Here is a 13,042-nt window from a genome sequence, read left to right as displayed (position 1 = left end):
TAAGCCCACGCACCTCAACTACTGAAGCCGCCCTCTAGAGCCTGTGAGCCGGAACTACTGAAGCGCTGTGAGCCGGAACTACTGAAGCGCTGTGAGCCGGAACTACTGAAGCGGGGCCATCGAGAGCCTGCGCTCTGCAACAGGCGAAGTCACCGCAAGAAGCCCGTGTACCGCCACTAGTAGCCCCAGCTTGCTGCAATTAGAGAAAGCTCTCACATAGCAACAAAAAGTAAATAAGTAATTTTAAAATATTCTATTTAAATATTTAAAAAAAAGAATTAGTATAGATGAAACCGATGGAACATTCCAGGCCCATAATATAAATCAGCAGACTTTTGCCATTACTATTACTACCTCCCTGCTTACTCCCACATACCCCTCCATCCCTGGAGACCTCAGTCAATTCAGCATACCCTCACCGAGGACCTGTGTGGCATCCTAGGGAAGCACCCTCTGCCACCTCGGTCCCCGGCCCTGGCCATGCCCTCCCCTGGATTCCTACAGCGCTCACTATCTTTCTGCTAAAGAAAACTGCCTGTGTTCTTTCCTCCCGTGACAGCAGCATTCTCTTGCCAACAGCACTGGAGACAGAGGAAATGAGGAAAAGGCAAAGGTGGAAGAAACAGTCATTAAGCACATACCAATGCATGTGCAAGCATTTTTACAGACATTATCACAGGCAGCTTTCTCAACCGCATCCATCCCCGGTTCACACCTCGGGACAATGGACACGCCCAGCAGCAAGATGATTTTCTTGAAAAATTCTGGATAACAAGTTAACAAGCGGCAGGGCCACAGTCTGACCTCAGGCTTCTCACAGCAAAGTCAGCACACCTCCTTCTTCCTGCAGCTCTTGCTAACCCACTTCCCTGAGCCCCAACCAGGACTTGAAATAAGAGAAATCAAAAGGCTGTGCACCAGGCCCTTCAACCCCACAGTTCTGCTTCTGGGAAAAATAAAAGCATTATGCAAAGATAGAGCTGCAAGACTGTTTTTAATCATGGACAAGTTTTGGTCCAAACATCCAATAAGTGAAAGAATGATTGGGCAGACTGGGACATGGCCAAATCATGGAACACCATATAGCCCTGAAATGTTGTCATAAAAGTGTCCCTATCAACGTGGAAGGATGGTCTTTGTGTGTTGCTGAGTAGGGATGGACTAATGTGGTACATATTATTTATTGGGGGGGAGAGAGAGCATAGAAAATGGAGACCATAACGAGAACCCTAAAACAGGATGTAACAAAATAAAATTCAAGTTATCTCTGAAGAGTAAGATTATGGGTGATTTTTAGTTTTCCCTTTATGCTTATCTGTAACTTCTGATTTTTCCACCATAAACATATGCTATTTCTAACTGGATGACAAAGTAATTCAAGAGGGCTTGCATATAGGTATAAAACAAACTTTAGGTTACCAAAGGGGAAGAGGGGAGGGATAAATTAGGAGTGTAGGGTTAACAGATGTACAGTACCGTATACAAAATAGATAAACAGCAGGATTCACTATTTAGCACAGGAAACTACTGGGCTTCCCAGGTGGTGCTAGTGGTAAAGAACCCACTTGCCAGTGTAGGAGACATAAGAGACAAGCGTTCAATCCCCGAGTCAGGAAGACCCCCTAGAGGAGGGCATGGCAACTCACTCCAGTATTCTTGCCTGGAGAATCCCATGGACAGAGAAGCCTGGCAGGATACAGCCCACAGGGTCCCGAAGACTAGGACACAACTGAAGCAACCTAGCGTGCATGCACAGGGGACTATATTCAATATCTTGTAATAATCTATAATGAAAACAACTGAAAAGAGAATATATATAATACATAAATATATAAAATATATGTATATATAATCGCATCACTTTGCTGAACATTTAAAACTAACACAATACTGTAAATCAACCATACTCCAATAAAATAAAAAGAGGGTGTGGGTTACAGGCAAGGCAACCCTAGGTTTGGTAGTCAAGGACACAGTTCCTGAGAGAGTGAGAAGGTCTGAGAGTATGAATGAGAAACTTCGACCGCTCCCCAGCCCTGTCTCTGACCAGCCCTGCTGTGACAACCTGCAACCTGCGTCCATGATGCGAGGACACTCAAATATTTAAACAGTCCCAGCTTTGCAGGAACAAATGCACCAGGTCTCTAGGGATCAATCCCATGCCACAGGCCCTGCTCCACAAATCACATTTCTGGGGCATGGAGCCTGTCCCACCCCTCCCCCGCTGCACCCCACGCAAGGACCTGTGAGATAATATCAGCAACAACTGAGTGATGAGCCCAGCTTCCCTCCAGCGACAAGGGCAGCCAGCCTGAAGCCCACATTATTGGCTTTTCTGCTGCAGCTCGAAGCTAGAAGCATGTGAGCCTTAGAGAACGTGGTTTAATGCCCTCAGAAAATGTTTAATAAGACTGCAGTGGTCATCTGATTCTTCCTGTGCACTCATGTACGAGAGGAAACGGCAGTGATTTTTAAGGAGGCTGAGGTCAAGCAGCCTGGAGGAGCACATGGCAAGCCACTCCAGTGTTCTTGCCTAGAGAATCCCACGGACAGAGGAGCCTGGCTGGCTATGGTCCATAGGGTCACAAAGAGTCGGACACAACTGAAGCAACTAAGCATGCATGCACACATGCACAAAGTCAAGTAGAGTTTCTGAAACACTGTGGGAGCAGCTGGGGCTGCTCTAGGCCCCCGCATGTCGGTCTAATGTCCTATACCCCAGCATACTATGTCCCAGGGAAAGAGCCTCGCTGTTAAGCCTGGGAAGAAAGGAGCCCATGATGGGGAAAAGGCAATTGACTGAGGAGGTCTAGAGACTCAAGAAAGGAGCTGGGGCTTCTGCGGTGGTTCAGGGCTTAAGATTCCGCACTTCCAATGCAGGGGGCCCAGGTCTGATCCCTGGTCAGGGAACTAGATCACGCATGCCACAACTAAGATCCAGCCAGGCAGTTTTTTGTTTTTTTTTTTTTTTTTTTTACAAAAGGAGCTCCCGGAGCTTCCCTGGTGGTTCTGTAGTGAAGAATCATCCTGCCAGCTCAGGAGATACAGGTTCAATCCCTGATCCAGGAAGATCCCACATGCCACGGAGCAATGAAACCTGTGCACCGCAACTATTAAGTCTGTGCTCTGGAGCCCAGGAGCCACAACTTCCGAAGCCTGAGCACCCTAAAGCCCATGCTCCACAACAAGAGAAGCCACTTCAAGGAGAAGCCTGGAGAGCAGTTATGGAGAGCTCTCCATAACTGGAGAGCAGCCCCTGCTCGCTGCAACTAGAGAATGCCTATGCACATTAATGAAGACCCAGTGCAGCAAAATTGAATAAATAAAATGTTCAGAAGGAAAAAAAAAAAGGAGCTCCCCATCATTGACAAATGAGAGAAGTGGTGTCATAGCCACTTGAGGGGGTCTACCCCCAGATCCTGCTTTTTGTCCCAAACATGCTCCCTGGGGTCTACCACCCAGAAGACCCAGGCCCTATTCTGACACTGGCCCAACTGGACAGAGTTACAAGCCCACCAGGTTTCTAGAAGGGAGGCAACACAGTGAAGTCATGGGCCACACAATCAAAACTACACAACAGTGGGGTGGGGACGGTAGGGGACAAAGTTCTTGCTCATATGGAGACCGAGCTGAGACTGACAAGACTCAGAGGTGAGTCAAGTTCCCAGGAGGGCTTCCATCACATCTGCGTGCCTTCTGTCACTAATCTAACCTAATAACCCCGGTAGGGGTGGGAGGTAGAATGATTTTAATAGATTTAAATTGAAAAGGCTCAAAATTATGTAAACTATTCCATTCCACTTCAGCTATAATTACTACCTGATTCCAGCTTGCCAACCTGACACCGGGAAGCCGTCTGTCAACAGTGGACGAGGCCTCACCTCATAAATAAAGCGTGCTCGCTCATTCATTGATTGTTAAAGCATGTTGTTTCCTCAGCTTTCAGGAGCACCAAAGTCTCTTTCGGTGTGGAGCAGGACGTATTTGTTATTGCTGTTGTGTAGTCATTAAGTCGTGTCCAAATCTTTGCCACCCCATGGAACGCAGCACACCAAGGCTCCCCTGTCCTTCACCATCTCCTGGAGCTTGCTCACATTCACGTCCATTGAGTTGATGAAGCTGTCTAACCATCTCATCCTCTGCTGCCCCCGTCTTCTTTTGCCTTCAATCTTCCCCAGTATCAGGGTCTTTTCCAATGAGTCGGCTCTTCGCATCAGGTGGCCAAAGTATTGGAGCTTCAGCATCAGTTCTTCCTATGAATATTCAGGGTTGGTTTCCTTTAGGATTGACTGGTTTGATCTCTTGCACTTCAAGCGACTCTTAAGAATCTTCTCCAGCACCACAGTTTGAAAGCATCAATTCTTCAGCGTTCAGCCTTCTTTATGGTTCAACTCTCACATCAATACCTGACTACTGGAAAAATCATAGCTTTGACTATACAAACTTTAGTCGGCAAAATGATGTTTCTGCTTTTTAATGCACTGTCTAGCCTTGTCGTCGGAGAAGGTGATGGCACCCTACTCCAGTACTCTTGCCTGGAAAATCCCATGGATGGAGGAGCCTGGTGGGCTGCAGTCCATGGAGTCGCAAAGAGTCGGACACGACTGAGCGACTTCACTTTCACTGTTCACTTTCATGCACTGGAGAAGGAAATGGCAACCCACTTCAGTGTTCTTGCCTGGAGAATCCCAGGGACGGGGGAGCCTGGTGGGCTGCTGTCTATGGGGTCACACAGAGTCAGCCACGACTGAAGCGACTTAGCAGCAGCAGCAGCTTTGTCATAGCTCTCCTTCCAAGGAGCAAGGGCCTTTTAATTTCGTAATAGCAGTCACTGTCTGCAGTGATTTTGGAGCCTAGGAAAATAAAGTCTGTCACTGTTTCCATTTTTTTCCCCATCTATTTGCCATGAAGTGCTGGGACCGGATGCCATGATCTTCATTTTTTGAATGTTGAGTTTCAAGCCAGCTTTTTCACTCTCATCAAGAGGCTCTTTAGTTCCTCTTTGCTGTCTACCCGTAGAGTAGTATCATCTGCATATCTGAGGTTGTTGATATTTCTCCTGGCAATCTTGATTCCAGCTTGTGCTTCATCTAGCCCAGCATTTTGCATGATGTACTCTGCATATAAGTTAAATAAGCAGGGTGACAATATACAGCCTTGATGTACTCCTTTCCCAGTTTGGAACCAGTCCATTGTTTCATGTCTGATTATAACTGTTGCTTCTTGTCCTACATACAGGTTTCTCAGGAGAGAGGTATAGTGGTCTGGTATTCCCATCTCTTTAAGAATTTTCCACAGTTTGCTATGATCCACACAGAACCAAATTCTCTATCAGTGTGGAGGAGGGCATATTAGCCAGCAGTCTGTGTGAAGATGTCTTGGGGTGTGTCTGTTCTGGAGCTGGAGAAACAGGATTCATACCCCAGGTTTAGCATTAACTAGCTGTGTGACCTTGGATAAGTCCCCTCACCTCTCTGAGCCTGTTTCTTTTCAGTAAAGTGAGCTCAATTGTCCCTGCCTCTCAAGGTTTGCACTGGGATTTATAGAAACAATGTATATAAAATGCTTAGCATCGTGCTCTGCACACATAAGCACCCATTAGCAGATGCTATCACCATAATCAGAAAAGGCTGGGAGCAAAAGACAAGTGTTGGCGAGAGCGTGGGGAGGTCGGAGCCCTTGTGCACTATTGGTGGGAATGCCAAACAGTACAGCTGCTGTGGAAAACAGTACAGAGTTTCCTTAAAAAATTAAAAGGAGAATTGCCATTTGATCCAGCTGTCCCACATCTGGGTATTTATCCAAAAGAGTTGAAATCAGTATCTCAAAGAAATATCAGCACTCTTAGGTTTGCAGCATTTTTCTCAACAGCCAGTATGTGCAAACAACCTAGATGTCCATCAGTGAATGAATGGATACAGAAACGTGGCACACACACAATGGAATGCTGCTGCTGCTGCTGCTAAGTCGCTTCAGTCGTGGCCAACTCTGTGCGACCCCATAGATGGCAGCCCACCGGGCTCCCCCGTCCCTGGGATTCTCCAGGCAAGAACACTGGAGTGGGTTGCCATTTCCTTCTCCAATGCATGAAAGTGAAAAGTGAAAGTGAAGTTGCTCAGTCGTACCCGACTCCTAGTGACCCCATGGACTGCAGCCTACCAGGCTCCTTCGTCCATGGGATTTTCCAGGCAAGAGTACTGGAGTGGGGTGCCATTGCCTTCTCCGAATGGAACACTAGTCATCCTTTAAAAGGAATATTGCGTTATTCAATGTACAATAACATAGATGAATCTTAAGAACACTGTGCTAAACAAAGTAAGCCAGTTCTAGAGAGACAAATGGGCTTCCCCGGTGGCTCAGATGATAAAGAATCTGCCCACAATGTGGGAGACCTGGGTTCCATCCCTGGGTCGGGAAGAACCCCTGGAGGAGGGCATGGCAACCCACTCCAGTATTCTTGCCTGGAGAATCCCCACGGACAGAGGAGCCTGGCGGGCTACAGTCCATTGGGTCACAAAGAGTCGGACACGACTGAGCGATTAAGCACAGCGCCACACAGAAAGACAGGTATGGCATGAGTCTATCTGTATGAGTTATCTAAAGCAGTCAAATCCATAGCATCAAAGACTGGAATGGTAGTGCCAGGGGCTGGTGGGCAATGGGTGATAGGAAACAGATAATTAACGAGCATAAAGTTTCCATCAAGCAAGAAGAGCAAGCTCTAAAGACCTACTGTACAACGATGTGCCCCTATTCAACAGCATATAATGTTCACTTAAAAATTTAAGAGGATAGGTCTCAGGCTAAGTGTTTTTCCTACAATGTAATTAAATTTAAATTAACTTTTTTAAATGTCTTTAAAAATAGAGAAAGAAAATAATAACTTCACAAATCATTTCTATTGTGCCCCGCAGAAGGGCAAATGGGTGCACTGTTCCTCCCTAAATGACTGAGACGGAGAGACAAATATTTTCCCTCTTCCTAAAAATCATCCCATCACCACCATCCTCTTTCCCATGACGCTCCTTGAACATGTGAAAGTGAAAGTCGCTCAGTTGTATTCGACTCTTTGTGACCCATGGACTATACAGTCCATGGAATTCTCTAGGCCAGAATACTGGAGTGAGTAGCCTTTCCCTTCTCCAGGGGATCTTCCCGACCCAGTATCGAACCAGGGTCTCCTGCATTGCAGGCAGATTCTTTACCAACTGAGCTATCAAGGAAGCCCTAAGAAAGTGGAAAAGTGAGTCTCTCAGCAGGAGTCTGGCGTAGTGATGCAAAGAGAAACCCAGAGCTGGGAATAGTTAGGAAGCAAAGTGGCAAATGCCTGAAATGATCTTAAAAATACTCTAGTGGCTCAAACCCAAGGATTTCTCACACAGATCTATCCTCTGTCATCATCCCACCTATAAAAGGGAGTAAATTATATTACTGGGATTTAAAGCTATTGAGTAAATTAAAGTCAACTGCTGGGTTGCTGAATTTTATATTAGACTACTGAGTTTTATAACAATGTTGAAAGAACAGGAAAGATTCTAAAGAGAACAACTAAAACAGAAATGCAAGCCAGCGACACTCTGCCTGGAGAATTCTTGGAGCCGCCAGAACATTCAGATGCAAAAAGCAGGGAATAATAAAAGCGCTGATCAGTTACAGGCCAGAAGCCTTCGGATCTGAATGAAGTAGAAGAATCATTCCCAGTATTCCTAAGTATCCCCTGAGAAGCTCTCGAAAGATGCAGGTTTAACAACATCTCAGTCATCTTTGCACAGGTCGTCCAGGCCCACACTCTGACCAACACCGACAGCCTGTCCTACAACGTCTCATGCAGGTACTTTACTTGAAGGGATTGAACACTCTCTCCCCTTCAGCAAGAGATTAAAAGGGAAGAAACAGAGCTTTAATCCTGAAGCTGAGTAGACTTTCAGGATAATTAATAGAGATTGGTTACTTTCTGGAAAATGAAGGATTGGGTAAAAAATAAATTATGTTTAGATGATTGAATATTTCCCTGAGATGGAATAAATTCAAGGACTGAGTGAAAGGTAACAAGTAAACTATCTATCACCTGAAGTTAGCAGGTAAGATAATATTTCAACCACTCATCTTGAAAGGGAACCTTGGACCAAGAACAGAGCAGGATGACTGTATGGGAATAGATACCCGGAAGGGTTAAATACAATCATACCTGAAAACATAGCTACAACTACTCCACAGAAACCTGAGAAGAGGTGGTGGGGTCCAAGGTGGCCTAATATTTTCATAAATAACTCGAAATATGCAGTGGGGATTATGCAAATCAAACCACACACAATACAAAAATGGCAGGGATTGCAAATCTGTGAAGAATGAAATTTAACTACTGGGCACTGTCTTTAAATTTGCCTTTATTGAATCTTGTATATTGAAGTCACATATTATTGTATCTCTTTATGGAAACTCAATAGGGCTGAATGCAGAGTGATTTATGGAAGAAGGAATAATCAAATGCATAAGTAGAAAAGAGCACACACCTGGAGAGGCATTAGCCCAGGGGGTCAGGACAGGCACCAAGTGGGAAGTGGTTGAGACGGTGCACAGTGTGAGAGGGTGGCCAATTACTTTTGCTCTCTACAGATGCAGGTGGTGGTAAGAGGCAATGCGTAAAATAAACAAGGAAATGTGTCTGTTACTCTTTGAACCATTTGGCCTTGGTACTACTTTCAATGAGAGTGCTGAGTTTAAATTAAACCTGGAAGGGGATTCAGAGCAGGCCAGCACAAAAATTATGCGATGTATTCCTAGGCAAACCAAGAATACAAGGAGATGTTAAGAGGGCCTCCAGCACAGATGAAATGCTGAATGTTGCCTATTGGTTGGGAAAAGATGCACAAAACTAAGCTGGCCTGTAGGAAAGAAAATTTTCAGCTCCTATTAAGGGAAAAAAACAATCATTCAAAGCACAGTTGGAATCATGGAAGAAAGGGCAGCTTATGGTAACACCATCCCTGGGGACATTCGAGGAGTTGACCAGACACCTCTCTACTTAGGATGCATTAGAGATTATTAAAAGCATTCCCTGCTCAGATCGGGGGTGGGAGGTGGGCCTTGCGACCTCTCCAAAGATCATTCCTATCCCAAAGGATCACATGTCTGAAGGGCACCAGATAAAAATAAAGTCTATTAATCACTGAGCTGCCACAGTTTCCTAAGAGAGCCAGACTAGAGAAGGGCATTCCACGGCGGACCTTGTTCCATCGAGGGAGGAAAAAGGAGGCCTGTGTAGGCAGAACCAACTGCAGAGACTTCCGGAAAGCCTGTAATCAGGCCTCCCAAGCAACACAGGGAACACAGGAGGAGGAAGAGACCCCCCCAGGGAGGGGAAGGGGAAATCGCAAATGGCAATGAGAGCCCCTAAACAAAGCCACAGGAGCTGGGGGAGAGGGTGTGAGCCAGGCCAGGTGGGGACACCCACAAAGGGCACGTCCTGGATTTAACGCTAAGGAGGCAGACCTCGGTGACAAAGGAGCAAAGACAGGAGCCGAGGGGAGGATGGAAAGGGGTGCATGGGTGTGTCTGGGATTATTATGGGCTGGGGACATGATGAGAGCTGGAGAGACAGAGCAAAACATAATCCCACTGTCTGTGGAGGCAGAAAACCACCTAAGAAAATGCAGGCTTTTAAAAGAGGAATGGAGCTGCAATGCCCCACTTCCTAAGCAGCTCTTGGCATTCCTGATAGCGGGGCTGCTCCAGCCAGACACAGCAGGAAAGCCTGCTGCTGGGGTGTCTGAAGCACCCTTCCCAGCCCTGAACCAGTCTCCAGAGGGGCTAGCATGCTTGGGTTTTATATGTCAGAACAAAACTGAATGCCTTCCAGGAAGCAAGACCCAGGAGGAAGCAGGCACCTCCCGGCACTGCCAAGAGACATCAGACCCCCATGCCCTGCTCCCTCCTCATCCTGAACCTGGGTCACGTGTGGATGGAGACAATGTTACCTGCAGGACTTGCCTCAGGACTGTCATCTGCACGGTGTACTAAACAGTCAAATGGGGGTCATGGAGTTTGAGTTGTTCTAGCAAAATGTTCTCCAAACAGCTGTCATCCCACCAGGCATAGAACAACTTGTGGAAATCGAAAGAGGCCAGCCAAGAGGGAGGAAACGCGCAGCACCCCCCCAGACGCACTGCCTGTGCCTCCGGCCCGTCTCCCTGGGGGGATGGGGGGAGGCGGTTCCTGCAAATACCAGTAGGGCGGGCGGGGCACCCGAGGGACCACCGTGCCCAGCCCAGCCTCAGTGGTCCCACTGCAGCCCCTTCTCGCCCATGGCAGAGCTCTGCGTCCTCAGAGAGAAGGCAGGAAGGGAAGATGGTCAGGGAGGGCGGTTTCGAGGGCCACCCCTGCCATGGAGCGAGCAGATGGCGCCGGATCTGGTGAGGAGATAACTAGGGCAAGGATCTAAACCCACCGCCCAGTGCTCTGGTGGGTGAGAAAGTCAAAGCTCTCTCAGGCTGACGGCAGTCCCTCCAAAAGCTGCAGGTCTCCAAGGTCCACCTGCTGCCACTGTTCCCGCGGCTCTGCCCGCCTCAGTCCCTCCCCAGCTCTGTCTGCGGACCCTAAACCCTGGAGCTGGGGAGTCACTTGTCCAAAGATGTTCCTGAAGCCAGTGAGAAAGGCTGGAGATGGATCGCAGGCCATTTATTAAACTAAGTCATCGTCAGAGAAAGATTCATAACCTGCCTCACCTAGGACAGGAGAGAGAGAGAAAAAGAAGAGAAAGGAAATTAAAGGGAAACAAATGAAAAGGCGCCGGAGCCAAGCACCTCTGTTGGAGGATTTTGAGTTATGTTTTTGTTTGTAATTCTCTGAAACAGAAAAAGAAATAGAGGATGAGCCTTACAGCGACAGAGAGAATGAAAGAGAGGGAGCCAGAGGAAAGCCACAAAGGAGGTCACTTCAGGGAAAGGAGCACAGGGCAGGGAGGCCTCCCAGGCTGGCTTCTCCCTCCTGCAGCAACACCAGGCCTAGGGGAGCAGCCAGAGGAGGTCAGGTGTGACTGCAGTGAGGTGGCAGCCAGCAGGCGAGCTGAGGTCCAGGCCCGAGAGGAGGAGCCAGCAAGCTCCGGGCTGGAGCAGCTCAGGGAAGGGTGGGGGCCGCGGCAGGAAGGTGGCATCTGCTGTACTCACTGTCACAGACGTAGGGTTTGTCATGGTCTTCCTGCGAGGCGGCGTCGTGCCTCCTCCTGCCACCTGCGGAGCCACGGGCCTGGGGAGACACGGGAATATCGGGGTGCTTGTTATGCTGACAATCACTGTGGTCCCCCAGCATGTGTTCTGTGAGGCCCTGAGCACTTCATCTGGATCTCCTCATTCAACCTTATACTCCACTCGTACCTATACCAACCCCATTTTATGGGCCAGGAAACTGAGGCCCAGAGAGGCTGGGTAACTTGCCCAGATGACTCAGCAACTCACTTGTATCACTTCATTAAATCCTCACAACTCCAAAAGGCAGGTGCTATTATCTCCATTTTACAGAGGAGAAGACTGAGGCAACAGAGAGGGGAAGTAGCTCACCCAAGGTCACTTGGTCACTAAGTGCTGAGCCAGGATGTAAACTCAAGACAGTCTGACTCCAGAGCCTTGAGCAGTCAGAATTCCCATCCTCTACTGTTGCCCCAGGACCTCTTCCTCCAACTCCTCAGCCCCCAGGTTTGCTGACACCGCAGGTAGATGCCAAACCCACTCCCCTCGGCAGCAAAGATGGTGGGAAAACGAGAGCACGTACCATGAGCGTGCAGCTATCACCCCAGACTCCTGTGTTCACACCCCCTCCAGCTCAAGTCTCTCAAGAGCGAGCCAGGTCTGGAATTGGGGCAGGAGCCCAGGCCCGTGGGGCACTCCCCTCCCCACTTGCTCAGCCTACTCCATGGGGTGGGCATCTGCTGAGGCCTCCCTGTGTGGTCTGCCTCCAGTCCCCAGCCAGTGGCCAAGACCTTGACACCTCAAAGTCTCCTGGGGCTGGACTCTTGACAACCCCATCATGTGTGCATCTCCCAGCATCATCTGGGGGTTGTGGGGGGTGGCATGGAGGGGTAGGCTCCACCTCCAAGGATTGACAAGAGCAGCCAGAGAAGGAGCTGGCAGCTCAGCAGCCCTGGGACAGTGGCTACGAGAACATGGCAGGGTTTATTTTTAGACCTTTGTGAGTCCTACAGCGGTCACGTGGGTAGCACCCTAGCCTCCTCCGGGTCATTCTCTGGTAATGAGTAGCACTAAACTCCCAAGCAGGGAAAGGGCCTGCTGGGGTCTTTGGGAACAGAGAAAGGAAGGCACAGTAGATGAGAAATAAAACATGGCAGCACCTGGTGTGCAGGGCAAACGGGACCTGGCCTGGAAAAGTGGTCCCGGGGCGGGGGGGGATGCTTCACAGTCAAAAGGCCTGAAGTGCTCTCTCTCTCTCTCTCACACACACACACACACTTTCCCTGGGGACATCATAGTGGAAGGGCCTGTACCCCAGTCGCGTGATGTACACCCTCTCCCCAAACACACCCTCTCCGCAAACACACGCAGTTCACAATCAACAACCACCTGCCAAGCTACGGCGGCCACCGCCTCCTTGGTTGACTCTCTCCAAAACAAATTACAAAATTCCCCCTCCCTCCTCCCCTCCCCTCCAGGGAGCTTTCCCGCCTGGCCTCCCCGCCCGCACCACCCCCCCCCCCCGCCACCCCCATCCCTGCATACTCCCCCCTCATCCCTGCACATCCCGCCAGCTAGCAGCCCCCTCCCCTCGCCCTCATTACGCAGAGTTGACCCCAAGAGGGAGCAGCCACCCCCTCCCCAGGCACTGACAAGGCCTCCCTCCCTGCCCACGTTGAGGGTGGTCACCCTCAGCTGCCCGCGCCCCCCCCCAACAATGTCCCCTCAGAGAAGCCGGGGACAGCTTGACGTGTGCAGCCCGCAGCCCTGTCACAGCAGCCTCGGAGCAGGTGAAAGCAAGTCAAGCAGAATGACAGAGGCAAAGGCAGACTAGGGGAGGGGGCTCGGGAGACTAAAAA

At 49.1% G+C, this 13,042-nt stretch overlaps 1 protein-coding gene across 1 annotated transcript in view; it reads right to left on the bottom strand.

The window, feature by feature from the left end:
- The window catches only part of DPF3 (double PHD fingers 3), a 288,545-nt gene that overhangs the window by 103,964 nt on the left and 171,539 nt on the right, over positions 1-13,042 (bottom strand). Inside the window, exon 6 of the mRNA XM_005686036.3 lies at positions 11,166-11,244. Within this exon, the coding sequence (XP_005686093.1) occupies positions 11,166-11,244 (79 nt within the window). The remainder of the gene's footprint in view (positions 1-11,165; positions 11,245-13,042) is intronic.

Source organism: Capra hircus, chromosome 10, assembly GCF_001704415.2.
Source record: "Capra hircus breed San Clemente chromosome 10, ASM170441v1, whole genome shotgun sequence".
Taxonomy (NCBI): domain Eukaryota; kingdom Metazoa; phylum Chordata; class Mammalia; order Artiodactyla; family Bovidae; genus Capra; species Capra hircus.
Note: the sequence above shows the minus strand (reverse complement) of the source record. Positions and strands in the feature narration are given on the sequence as shown.